This window comes from Hypanus sabinus, chromosome 5 (assembly GCF_030144855.1).
Source record: "Hypanus sabinus isolate sHypSab1 chromosome 5, sHypSab1.hap1, whole genome shotgun sequence".
Classification (NCBI taxonomy): domain Eukaryota; kingdom Metazoa; phylum Chordata; class Chondrichthyes; order Myliobatiformes; family Dasyatidae; genus Hypanus; species Hypanus sabinus.
In genome coordinates, this window is record NC_082710.1 from 71,541,350 (window position 1) to 71,555,968 (window position 14,619).

The window sequence follows — 14,619 nt, forward strand, 5'->3', positions numbered from 1 at the left end:
CCTAGGTATGTTGTATAGGTGTTGGTGCAGCAGACCTGGGTATTGCTGTATAAATGTTGTTATATCAGACCTAGGTACATTATAAGTGAATCTTATAACTTGCAAAGCACCATTTACAAAACTAAGTGATTGAATTTAATGATAGGTTAGATTTTGAAATTACAACTTTAGGATGCTACCTGGAAAGAGATTTTTATATTCTCCCCATTACCATGTGTGTTTCCTCTGGGTGCATTGGTTTCCTCCCACAGTTGAACCGGTTGGTTGGTGAATTGGTCTCTGTGATTAAGGTAGGGTTAAACTGGCTGCAGACTGGCACAGTTCCAACAGCTGGTAGGACCTATTCCATGCTATCTCAGTTTAAACAAAAACTTCCCAAAAGGGTAATAAATAATGTTCCCTTTCAAAAATACAATGCTCATGTGAAAGAAAAATTCAAAGACAAAACAGAACAGTTTGAGATTAATCACTGTATTTTGGAGACTGAAGTAAATAAAACTGTATGATATTCAACAAGGACAAATTTAATATCACCAGCAAATGTACACCATTACAATACAGGAATAAACGAGGGTAATGCAGTAAGCTGCATAACTGAGAAAAAAAAACATTTTTAGTTTAATCAGAAATTTCACTTGCAGAATTGTCACTATCATACAGAAAATACAGTGCAAGCAATCACATTGGGAAGCGAAAGATAATTATGTGCAGTTCATTCTTCAGAAACATATTATTATTTTAGATGGCATACTTAAACCAATGTAGACACATGCTAAGGTCTACTCTTCTTCAGCTTCTCATTTACTCACTGCCGGGGTATTCCACTGGAAATGCATCCCTAAACCCCCCACCATTCTTCATTTCCCTTTCCCAATTAAAATCTTACTGCAACATTTTGGGGCAAATTGCTATTTGCCTTTCCTAACTCTTGGCTTGCTAGCTCACATGGCTTAGTGTTTGTTCCTTTGATCTGTACTTGTTTAGCATGTTTTGGGCCCTTCTCAACAAAGGAGAGACTATATAACTCACTGAATTCTCTTTGTATACAATGTCACTGAACATAACACAATGGAATTTCTCCTCCCCATAGTTAACATGACACAAACTTTTAAGTATTAGCATTATTTAACAGACACTTCATCCATAAAAATTGACACTGCTTGCATGCATTGCAATTTGGTTTTGCTAACTGAAAGGCATTACAAGTGAAAAAACTTGCAGATAGGTTCACATCTTTTAAACACTCATAGAAACTATCACTAAGCACTAAGATCAAAATTAAGGTCCAGCTACTTCTCTAGAGTTAAACAGTGGAGATGTTTCTACATTGAGTACTAAGTATCACTTGGGAACAGCTGGGAAAGAGAAATACCTTAGGATGATTTGCACACCAACAATAACTTGTATTTGCATTTAGCTTTCAAACTGGGAAGGCATCCAAAGAAACGTCACAAGAGCAAATCAATGCAGATATATTAAGACACCATTAACAGCAAGATGCAAGGTGCAGAATATAACTCTTAGGTGTTTCAACCAGTTATTTTGAAGCTTCACAAGATGCCAGAAGAAGAGGAATGCAGAGTTCTAGGGTGATTGTAGGGACGAGAGGCATTACAGATAACAAAGTAGCAATGTCATGGATTTGTAGGGACATGAGAGTGAGAATTTAAAATCCATTGTGGTGATGGGTGACATAAGATCGTTTGTGCTAAGAATAGACAGCAAGAATAGAGATCATGGAAGGGGGGAAATAGAAAGCCAGGCCAGGTAAGCACTGGGACTGTTGAATATGGATGTCAGTGAAAGAGCCCATGTATGTCCCTGCCTAAATGAGCCCTTGGATTTTCTTTATTTGCTGATAAAGTAAATAACTGTCTCAAACTGCCATGTTCTGGATGGCATCCCTTGTGATATTAAGGAACAAATAAGAGCAAATATTACCAGTCAAAAATGAGTATTTTGGATTTTACTTTGTATTTTTCTGATCAAGGCAAGCAACATTTTGAAAAGTAGACATACAAGTAAGTACTTCCGTGTTGAAAATCTGGGTGAAGATTCATGTAAGAAATGATGTTAAAAACTTCATGGAAATAGAGAAGATTCCCGAGAGCAGGTATTTCAAGTGGCTCCCAATTAATGAGAAACATTGATCTCAGAAAGAGCTGGGAATATTCAGTAAAAAAAAATGGTGCAATGAATTCTCAGGCAAAGTACAGACAGGCAAACCTTTCATAGATTTTTAGATTATGCTTCCTCATAAACTATAAGTTATATTTAGAAATATTTTTAAAGCTGTGAAACTAATAATTTGTAAAATGTTGCACTCTATCTTTGTTTAATGAAGTAATATAATACAAAAATATGAAGTTGTATTGAAAAATTTTGCAGAAGTGAGGTAACTTTTTTGAGGAATAAGGAAGCCATCACTCATGGTTGTGCATTTCCGATATATGATGTTGGGACAGCTTCATGTAGTCAGTCTTTCTAAGCTGTAACAGGACACAATTCCGGACTTGGTGACCCTGTAACTTCAGGGTTTTCACTTGATTTATGATCAGAATTTTGGGCAAGGTGTAATTATGGACAGTTTATTTATAAAATAAGCATATTTTTCAATGAATGACATAAGGTGCATCAATTGTGAAATGTTATTTTATTTTATTGGGAAAAAGCACAGAGTGAGCCTTCCAGTCATTTGAGCCAAGCCACCCAGCAATCCTCCAATTTAACCCAAGCCTAATCACGGGACAATTTACAATGATCAATTATCCTATCAACCAGTACCCCTTTGGACTGTGGGGAAAACCAGAGCACCCAGAGGAAATCTCGGGGGAAACAGGGAGAACGTACAAACTCCTTGACAGGCAGCTGAGGGAAATGAACTGGTTTTGTAAAGCGTTGTGCTAACCACTACACTACCGTGTGATGGGAATTGAACCCGGGTCACTGGTTTTGTAAAGCGTTGTGCTAACCACTACACTACCGTGTGATGGGAATTGAACCCGGGTCACTGGTACTGTAAATCATTGTGCTAACCACTACACTACTGTGTGATGGGAATTGAACCTGGGTCACTGGTACTGTAAATCATTGTGCTAACCACTACACTACTGTGTGATGGGAATTGAACCCGAGTCACTGGTACTGTAAATCATTGTGCTAACCACTACACTACCGTGTGATGGGAATTGAACCCGGGTCACTGGTACTGTAAATCATTGTGCTAACCACTACACTACTGTGTGATGGGAATTGAACCTGGGTCACTGGTACTGTAGATCATTGTGCTAACCACTACACTACTGTGTGATGGGAACTGAACCCGAGTCACTGGTACTGTAAATCATTGTGCTAACCACTACACTACCGTGTGATGGGAATTGAACCCGGGTCACTGGTACTGTAAATCATTGTGCTAACCACTACACTACCGTGTGATGGGAATTGAACCCGGGTCACTGGTACTGTAAATTATTGTGCTAACCACTACACTACCGTGTGATGGGAATTGAACCCGGGTCACTGGTACTGTAAATCATTGTGCTAACCACTACACTACCGTGTGATGGGAATTGAACCCGAGACACTGGTACTGTAAATCATTGTGCTAACCACTACACTACTGTGCGATGGGAATTGAACCCGGGTCACTGGTTTTGTAAAGCGTTGTGCTAACCACTACACTACCGTGTGATGGGAATTGAACCCGGGTCACTGGTACTGTAAATCATTGTGCTAACCACTACACTACCGTGTGATGGGAATTGAACCCGGGTCACTGGTACTGTAAATCATTGTGCTAACCACTACACTACCGTGTGATGGGAATTGAACCCGGGTCACTGGTACTGTAAATCATTGTGCTAACCACTACACTACCGTGTGATGGGAATTGAACCCGGGTCACTGGTACTGTAAATCATTGTGCTAACCACTACACTACTGTGTGATGGGAATTGAACCCGGGTCACTGGTATTGTAAAGCATTGTGCTAACCACTACACTGGAAATAAACCCAGAAAATTATTTTAAATTAAGTTTATAAATTTTAAGCAGGTGATATTATTTCAAATTATAGAAATATTGATTTGAAAAATTGTATTAATAAGGTACTGCAGGAAGCAGAGTGATTTTTAAAATAAGCCAGTTATGATTAAGTAGGACATATTAGAGGAATGAACTTTGCAGTGAGATTCAAAATATTAGTTGGGCTGTTTACACAGAGTAATGCAGTTTGATGGATGACAGAATGCATACTTCAAACAGGAAGTGTAAATTAACCCTCCACTATCATTTGTGGTGTTGTCCACAGAATTAGCCATTCTCCCAGATCAAGCCATCCTATAGTACATAGCTGCCCAAAAGGGACAACGCAACTAGACAAGTTGTTGAACAAGACATATGGCATGCTTGTTTTCATTGGCTGTGGTATTGAGTATAAGAATTGATATATGATGGTACAGCTGCACAAAACTTTGGTTAGACTGCACCTGGAGTACTGAGTGCAGTTCTGTACAGAACTTTGGTTAGTCTGCACCTGGAGTACTGTGTGCAGTTCTGTACAGAACTTTGGTTAGTCTGCACCTGGAGTACTGTGTGCAGTTCTGTACAGAACTTTGGTTAGTCTGCACCTGGAGTACTGAGTGCAGTTCTGTACAGAACTTTGGTTAGTCTGCACCTGGAGTACTGTGTGCAGTTCTGTACAGAATATTGGTTAGTCTGCACCTGGAGTACTGTGTGCAGTTCTGTACAGAATATTGGTTAGTCTGCACCTGGAGTACTGTGTGCAGTTCTGTACAGAATATTGGTTAGTCTGCACCTGGAGTACTGTGTGCAGTTCTGTACAGACTATTGGTTAGTCTGCACCTGGAGTACTGTGTGCAGTTCTGTACAGAATATTGGTTAGTCTGCACCTGGAGTACTGTGTGCAGTTCTGTACTGAATATTGGTTAGACTGCACCTGGAGTACTGTGTTCAGTTCTGTACAGAACTTTGGTTAGTCTGCACCTGGAGTACTGTGTGCAGTTCTGTACAGAACTTTGGTTAGTCTGCACCTGGAGTACTGTGTGCAGTTCTGTTTGCCACCATATAGGAATTGTAGCATTACGACAAAGAGGGTGAGGAAAAGTTTCACAAGGATGTGACTGGGACTGGAGAGCTTGAGTTATAAGGAGAGTTTGAAGAGGCTAAGACTGTTTTCTCTTGTACAAAGGAGAATGAGGGATGCTTATATTGAGCAGGGCTTACCAACCAGGGGTCCATGAACCTCTTGCTCAATGGTATGGTCCCTGGTTGGGAAGCCCCGATCCAGAGATTTATAAAGTTATGAATGACATAGATAGAATCGAGTCACGGTATTTTTTTCCATGAGTATGTGAGTCTAAAGCTAGAAAGCACAGGTTTAAAGTGAAGGAAGGAGGACTCAAAGGGAAGCTGATGAGCAAGTATTTTACACTTGTGATGGTGGGGCGATGCAATGTCCTGCCGAAAGGGCTGGTAGATTCAACATTTAAAACACTTTGGAAGGTTCATGGATAGAAATGTTTTCAAATAGTCACTCAGAAAGATTTCTGCTCAGCATGGATGAACTGAACCAAAGGGCTTGTTTATGTGCTGTCTGCATCCATGAAAACCATGAACTGGACCAAAGGCAAACACGAGGAAATCTGCAGATGCTGTAAATTCAAGCAACACACACAAAATGCTGGTGGAACACAGCAGGCCAGGCAGCATCTATAGGAATAAGTACAGACGACATTTCGGGCCAAGACCCTTTGTCAGGACTAACTGAAAGAAGAGATAGTAAGAGATTGAAAAGTGGGAGTGGGAGGGGTGATCCAAAATGATAGGAGAAGACAGGAAGGGAGGAATGAAGCTATGATCTGGAAAGTTGATTGGCAAAAGGGATACACAGCTGGAGAAAAAGGGGATCATGGGATGGGGTATGAAGGGGAGGGGGACATTAATGGAAGTTAGAGAAGTCAATGTTCATGCCATCAGGTTGGAGGTACCGAGATGGAATATAAGGTGTTGTTCCTCCAACCTGAGTGTGGCTTTATCTTGACAGTAGAGGAGGCTGTGGATTGACATATCAGAATGGAAATGAGACGTGGAATTAAAATGTGTGGCCAAAAGGAGATCCTGCTTTCTCTGGCGGACAGAGCATAGGTGTTCAGTGAAATGGTCCCCCAGTCTGCGTTGAGCCTCACCAATATATAAAAGGCCACACCGGGAGCACCAGATGCAGTATACCACACCAGCTGACTCACAGGTGAAGTGTTGCCTCACCTGGAAGGACTGTCTGGGGCCCTGAATGGTGGTAAAGGAGAAAATGTAAGGGCAGGTGTAGCACTTGTTCCGCTTACAAGGATAAGTGCCAGGAGGGAGATCGGTGTGAAGGGATGGGGGGGACAAATGGACAAGGGAGTCGCATAGGATCCCTGCGGACCCGAAGGCTGGTGGGGTGATAGGTGAGGACAAGTGGAACCCTATCCTGAGTGGGGTGGCGGGCAGATGGGGTGAGCGCAGAGGTACGTGAAATGGGAGAGATGCGTTTGAGAGCAGCGTTGATGGTGGAGGAAGGGAAGCCCCTTTCTTTAAAAAGGGAAGACATCTCCTTCGTCCTGGAATGAAAAGCCTCATCCTGAGAGCAGATGCAGTGGAGATGGAGGAATTGTGAGAAGGGGATGGCGTTTTTGTAAGAGACAGGGTGGGAAGAGGAATAGTCCAGGTAGCTGTGAGACTCTGTAGGCTTATAGTAGATATTAGTAGATAGGCCGTCTCCAGAGGTGGAGTCAGAAGGATCAAGAAAGGGGAGGGAGGTGTCAGAAATGGACCAGGTAAATTTAAGGGCAGGGTGAAAGTTGGAGACAAAGTTAATGAAGTCAATGAGCTCAGCATGCGTGCAGGAAGCAGCACCAATGCAGTCGTCGATGTAGCAAAGGAAAAGTAGGGGACGGATACCAGCATAGGCTTGGAACATGGACTGTTCCACAAAGCCAACAAAAAGGCAGGCAGAGCTGGGACCCATACAGGTGCCCATGGCTACACCTTTGGTTTGGAGGAAGTGGGAGGAGCCAAAGGAGAAATTATTAAGAGTAAGAACTAATTCCACTAGACAGAGGAGAGCGGTGGTAGAGGGGAACTGGTTAGGTCTGGAATCCAAAACAAAGCAGAGAACTTTGAGACCTTCCTGGTGAGGGATGGATGAATTTAGAGACTGGACGTCCATGGTGAAGATAAGGTGGTGGGGACCAGGGAACAAAATCATTGAAAAAATTCAAAGCATGAGAAGTGTCATGAACATAGGTGTGAAGGGATTGAAGAAGTGGGTGTAAGACAGTGTCAAGATATGCAGAAATGAGTTCGGTGTGGCAGGAGCAAGCTGAGACAATAGGTCTATGTGGACAGGCAGGTTTGTGGATCTTGGGCAGGGGGTAGAAATGCAAAGTGTGGGTTGTGGGAACAATGAGGTTGCTGGCAGTGGATGGGAGATCCCCAGAGCTGATAAGGTAGGTGATGGTGTGGAAGACAATGGCCTGGTTAAGTGGGGTCATGGTCGAAGACCAAAATGCCTGTTTCTGTACTGTCTGACTCCATGGATACCGTGAACTGGACCAAAGGGCCTATTTCTGTGCCGTCTTACTCCACGGAAACCATGAACTGGACCAAAGGGCCTGTTTCTGTGCTGTCTGACTCTTTGGTAACCGTGAACTGGACCAAAGGGCCTGTTTCTGTGCCATCTGACTCCATGGTAACCATGAACTGGACCAAAGGGCCTGTTTCTGTGCCATCTGACTCCATGGTAACCATGAACTGGACCAAAGGGCCTGTTTCTGTACTGTCTGACTCCATGGTAACCATGAACTGGACCAAAGGGCCTGTTTCTGTACTGTCTGACTCCATGGATACTGTGAACTGGACCAAAGGGCCTGTTTCTGTGCCGTCTGACTCCATGGTAACGGTGAACGGGACCAAAGGGCCTGTTTCTGTGCCGTCTGACTCCATGGATACTGTGAACTGGAGCAAAGGGCCTGTTTCTGTGCTGTCTGACTCCATGGATACTGTGAACTGGACCAAAGGGCCTGTTTCTATGCCGTCTGACTCCATGGATACTGTGAACTGGACCAAAGGGCCTGTTTCTGTGCTGGCTGACTCCGTGGTAACCATGAACTGGACCAAAGGGCCTGTTTCTGTGCTGTCTGACTCCATGGATACTGTGAACTGGACCAAAGGGCCTGTTTCTGTACTGTCTGACTCCATGGATACTGTGAACTGGACCAAAGGGCCTGTTTCTGTGCTGTCTGACTCCATGGATACTGTGAACTGGACCAAAGGGCCTGTTTCTGTGCTGTCTGACTCTATGGTAACCATGAACTGGACCAAAGGGCCTGTTTCTGTGCCGTCTGACTCCATGGTAACCGTGAACTGGACTAAAGGGCCTGTTTCTGTGCCGTCTGACTCCATGGTAACCGTGAACTGGACCAAAGGGCCTGTTTCTGTGCTGTCTGACTCCATCAAAACAGAACAGCACAGGAACCAGCTCTTCAGCCCTCAGTGCTGTACTGAACCAATTAAACTAGCACAGTTTAAATTAAACCAGTTGGCCTCTGACCCCATTATGCCCATATCTAAACATGAGAAAATCTGCAAATGCTGGAAATCCAAAGCAACACACACAAAATACCTGAGCGATTCAGGAGGCTAGGTACTCAGAGTTAGTAGTCGATGCTTTGGGCAGAGACCCTTCTTCAGGACTGGGTCAGAACAATGAGTCTACCTGGACAGACAGGTTTATGGATCTTGGGTAGGAGGTAGAAAGGGGAGGTATGGAGTAGAGGAACTGTGAGTTGGTGGCAGTGGATGGGAGGTTAATAAGGTGGGTGATGGTACAGGAGATAAGGGCCTGGTGGTGCTTACTGAGGTCCTGTTCAAAGGTTAAGTAAGAGAAGGTGTCTGAGAGTTGTTGCCTGGCCAAGCTCAGTTCCTCAGACTACGATGGCATCTGCGGGTTTGATGGTGAGGTTAGGATTAGTGTGAAGACAGTGGAGAGCAACATTTTCAGAAGGACAGAGGTCAGAATTGGAGAGACAAGTGTTAAACTCAAGCTGGTTGATATCTTGTCAGCAGTTAGTAATAAAAAGATCCAGAGCAGGCAGAAGACCAGAGTGCAGTGCCCAGGAGAAGGATGAGGGTTGAATATGGGAGAAGGGGGTCATCAGTGTGGGTAATCACTGTCCATATTTTTCCATTTTCCTCCCATTCATGTGCCTAGGCAGTGCATTCCAGGCACCCACCACATTCTGTACATAAAAACTTGCTCCTCACATCTCGGTTGAAGTTATTCCTCCTCACCTTAAATACACATCCTCCGGTATTAGACTTTTTAGCCCTTGGAAAAAGATACCATCTGGCCACTTTGCCTATACTTCTGGAATCCGCTGATTGTAGACCAGCTTCTGTTTGAAAAAGGCCTCAAACGAATCTTTTAATCAGCAGATTGCACTAACAGTGAGACCTTTATAAATCTAGTAGTGATATAAATTAATACTGGTATTTTTTGCTTGGCCGGGCTTACTTTGTTCAGTGCGATTGAAAAACATAACTTCTGAATAATAACTGTTCTGTGCTTTACAATGAAACATTGTGATCACTGTAATTTATTCTATTGTCCAACTCTTCAAGAACCAGGTTTACATTCCATTTACCGACGTTTTTCACTGCCCGACTGGTGCTGCAGTCATCTATTACTTCCGAGTTACTTGTTGCAGGGTCCTGTCCGATCTTATTCTGGGCCGTTAAAATGAACTTGTTAGAAATTGGATGTGTGTTGATGTCTCTCTGCTTGACTTTTGAAGAGCACATCTGAAATTGAAAGGCAGCTTGAAAGCTTCGGCGAAAGTTCTTGTTGAAGTAACCGTAAATGATGGGGTTGACGCTGCTGTTGCAGAATGCCAGCCAGTGGGCAAAGGGATAAATGTAGAAATTGATTATTCTGAATTTGTTGTACGAAAGGTTGGTGTAGTCAGTCAACATTGTTACGGCCCAGAGTGGCAGCCATGACAGGGTGAACATCAGAGCTACTATTCCTAACATCTTGATGACTCGCCGCTTCTTTTGAGACACAGCGTTGCGATTTTCCTGTTGAACTGCTTCTCCAACAGGTGCGCTCATTTTATAAAGAGTCATCCCCATCCTTGCATACATAATCACAAGAAGGGACAAAGGAGCCAAGTAAATGTTGGAAAACAAAATGGTTGTGTAAATTTTTCTCATTTTCTGACTTGGCCATGCCTCGTAACACTGATAGCAAGCGTACGTAGTCTTGCTGCTGTGGACGATCCTTACATTGTCAGGCAACTTGGTCACCTTCAGCATGACTGCAGAAGGACACATGATGGAGATTGCAAGAAGCCAAATCACAGCAATGATGATGGTTGCAACAGTCATGTTCAGTTTTTGTTTGAAAGGATAAACAATACATCTGAATCTGTAAAAGAATTATATGAAGCAAATGCTAGTTTAATTATTTCCACAATGTATATAGTTGCTGTACATATGTTCACAGTCATATGGGATGTATTGAATTGGCAAAGCAACTTCTCAGCTGACTGTTGGATTCCTAGAAAAAGTGAAGAGCATTATATAACACTGCAGAGGTACCCCACCACTAATGTCAAGGGGATATTTTAGCACAGTTGAACAAAACTGATAGAAGTTCTTTGTTAATTTGTGCATATAGGAATATCTGGATTAGGTACAATGGTAGGATATCCAGCCTTTTCTGCATAAATTATCAAGATCAATCTAAATTTTCCTGCAATGTCTTGATATTCTTGATTCCCTTAATATCTGGAAATCCATCAATTTCCATTGTGAATGATCATAACGACCAGGTCTCTATTGTCCTTGGAACAGAGGATTCTGTGGAACAAGATTGACCAGAACGATGAACAAGGTATAGGTATAGGCATCCGTCAGTCTCAAGAGACCATGGAGTTGCACCCTTGAAAAATCTAACCACAGTAGTCTGCAGCGTTGATTGTCACTGAAGAGGCCCAGCAGGGAGTGACAGTCCTGTGATGAGTGGCCTGTAGGTCCACCTCTTGACGTTTCTGCTTTAGTGAACAGGGAAGGTGACGGATTGGAGAAACTGATAATATTGGTATTGAATATTTGAAAATGGTTTGTTTCAGGATTACAGATTCAAACACTGTGGGGCATCTGGGGGGAGGATAGTCAGTAAAATATTGCTTTTCGTACAGATGTTTTGGAATTCCCCACCTATAAAAGTGCTGGAAACAGTCAAACAGAACTTTCAAAGGGATGGGCACTTGTGGGAAGTGGTATTGAACAGATGGACCAAAAAACCTCCTTCTTTGCTATAACAATTCCATAACTCTACGGTTTTTATTTTATTACTAATAATGATAATGATTTCATCATAAGCACAACAGACTGGCCATTGCATCATTAATATGTTCAGGTCAAATTGAAATGAGTTACACCAAGAGTGACTTTTCCCTCAGATAATTGAGCCAGGAAATGGAATGATGGCAATATTTGATTTCAAGTTGCTGGCAGATAAGATTGAACTCAGACAAGAATGAAAAGATGTATATTGGGAAATGAAACCAGGCTGCAGTGAATGGCGGGCCCTGTGGAGTGTTGTTGAACAGGGTGACTGAGAGGTTCAAGGACATGCAGTACCTTGCAGTACATAGTGAAATTCTGTTCAATTCCTTTGGCGACACCAGTTTCATTGACATTAAATAACTCAGCATTGCCCATAATAAATAACTCACTTGTTCTGGACTCATTTTGCAACCCTACATTTTTATTCCCTCCACCACTGACTGACACAAAGTCTGCCAGACTGAAAAGGTATCACAACAATTGTCAAGGTGAAGACATCTTTGACAGTAATTTCTGAATTCATATCAACCACTAGGAAGAACAAAACATTAAATACCTTGGAGCTCATCAGGACTTGCACCATTCTGATGCATGTGGATCTCAATTCTGGAAATGCCTGGTCAGATACTTTGTAGGAATGACTTTTTCAGTTATACCATTGCAGTTCATAAGGCTTCTCACCATTTTGAGAGTAATAAATACTGTCCTTGCATCTCATAAGTTGTGATAATTCTGTGATTCATTGCATTTGTCAGAGGTGGGGAAAGTGTGCATTATTCCACTCCCTAAGGCTGCTGAAACTCTGCTAAAGATGCTTGAGTTAGAACGTCAAACTTTTGTTGGTTTGTGACAAGCCTCCAATCCAGTGACATCTTATCTGCAGAGTTTCACTTTAACACCACCAGATTGAAAGTGCATTTATCATTCAAGAATGTATAACTTATATAAGCTTGAAATTTGTTTGCTCACAGGTAGCCACAAAGCAAGAAACACGAAAGAAAAACAAAACTAAAAGACCAATACTTGATGTGCAAGAGAAAGAAAAAAAACACAAATCATACAAAGAATTGAAGTGAACAACAACATTCCGAAACACATTGAGTCCTCAGATCTGAACCCTGTAGCAGCCCACAATAGGCATAAAGCCACATATATCATACATTATTACTGTATTGATGTAAAAATGTTGTTATTTGTACAAATCACCTCCAAATTTTCATCTTTGCATGCTGCCTGATTCATGAATTTTTTTGGACTACCTTTGCTAGGAACTTGATGGTAGAAGGTTTCCAAACAGGTCATCCAAAAGGAACACAAAATGCTTTCAGATGTGATGTGTGCTTGTGAAGACTCACTTGCCAAAACCCAACATGGTCATTGATCACTGGAACCTGTGCAGACTTTAGCATGTCTTGTATGTTGTCATTCTCAACAGTTAATAGAGAATCGTCCCCCTGTTTATAGTAAAGTCCAGAATTTGAATCTATGCAGATATAGAAAGAAGTACACATTTTGGAAATGTGAGCCTAATTCACAAGGCCACATGAATCGTTTGATGAGCTTTTGCTTCTGTATTCTTTTGAATCATATGTGTGCTAGCTTTTGTTAAAGCTCCATTGCAAGTCAATAACATTTTCAATCTCTTAAAAATCTCCTCAAATTTCCTGTGCGTGTGGGCTGAACTACTGAGAGCCAGAGATGTACCACCTCACCTCATTTTGCAATGGCTTTAGTTTTTGAGTGGTGCTTAAAACCATACCAGTTACAGAACTGGCCAACACATCATGTTCTTACATCTTTCAATGTCAGGTGTATTTGTGAATTGCCTGAAAGAGTGAGGATTAAATATTAATTCACACTACTCTCCAGAAAATAATGCTTTGCTGTCTAAAATTGTGTTCACCTAGAACTGAACATTTTTACACAAATTACACTCTGCATTAGTGTCTTTTGGAAAAATTTGTCCCCCTGTCTTTTTGTTTTTCCTAGTAATTTTTCCCAAAATAATGTGACACTGGCATAACATACAGTATAAAAATATTATCTCCAGTAAGATTTTCAAGTTCACAGGTCTAAAAAAATCATGATTCTTATTTGCTTAAAGAATAACTAGGCCCCATCAGTACTATTTCCTGGAAATTTAACATGCCTCAGCTACCCGGTCTCAGTGTGCTTTGAACCTGTTGCTGTGATCTTTGCAATATTTCACAGCTGCTGAGAGATGACTGTGTAGATTGTGGTACTGTGCTGTGTGCTGACACTTTGCCATACATCTGGAGGGAACACAGTGCTAAACAGCACAATATGAATGTTTGTACATGGTTTTTCAGGGAAACATGCAAATTCTACAGTGAAGCCCACACCCAAGCTCCTGAAAATCATTTACATAAGCTTTCTAAATTGCTTCTTTGATCTGACTTTTCTAGTATTAAGATAACCCATAATGTCCTTTCTCTGACAAATGCTGAGAGATTTCTAAGATTCCATGTTTTAATCACATTTGAGGAGTGTGATTATAATATCTGCAGAAACTGTGAAAAACACATAGTGGGAAGAGGAAGGGAGGGAGAGAGAGAGCAGAAAGGAGAGAGACAGAAGAGAGAGAGAAAGGTAATGAGAGAGAGAGAGAGAGAAGACGGAATGAAAGGAGAGAAAAGAGAGCAAGGAGAGAGAGAAAGGTAATGAGAGAGAGGGGGAGAGACAGAGAGGGAGAGGGGGGAGAAAGGAGAGAAAGCAGGAGAGAAGAGGAGAGAGAAGAGGAGAGAGAGAAAGGTAATGGGAGAGAGGGAGAGAGGCAGAGAGAGAGGGATAGTGAGAGAGGGGAGAAAGGAGAGAGAGCAAGAGAGAAGAGGAGACAGAGAAAGGTAATGAGAGAGAGGTAGAGAAAGAGAGAAGGGGAGAAAGGGGTGAGAGAGGTGGAGAAAGGGGAGAGAGAGCAGGAGTAAACTTTCATAGTGTGATGACAGCAGCTGTGAATGGTTACACCTGTTACATTTAAGGATGTACACGCTTAGAAGGAAAGGAATGCAAGTGGAAATAAAAATATTGGAGCTTTCTGATCACGAGTGGGCATCAGGTAAGGAAACATTTTTCTATTCCCAAACTCATATCTATTATCAATCTGCTGTCACTTTTAATTCCCTGTCACATATTTCCAGGCAATTGGGCATCTCCAGAGCTGAATGAATATGACCCACAGTGGTT

At 42.1% G+C, this 14,619-nt stretch overlaps 1 protein-coding gene across 1 annotated transcript in view; it reads right to left on the reverse strand.

Moving 5' to 3' along the window:
• Positions 1 to 9,630: 9,630 nt before the first annotated feature.
• npffr2a (neuropeptide FF receptor 2a) overlaps positions 9,631 to 14,619 on the reverse strand; it is a 48,825-nt gene continuing 43,836 nt past the window's right edge. The window contains exon 3 of the mRNA XM_059971168.1: positions 9,631 to 10,489. Coding sequence (XP_059827151.1) covers positions 9,631 to 10,489 — 859 coding nt within the window. The remainder of the gene's footprint in view (positions 10,490 to 14,619) is intronic.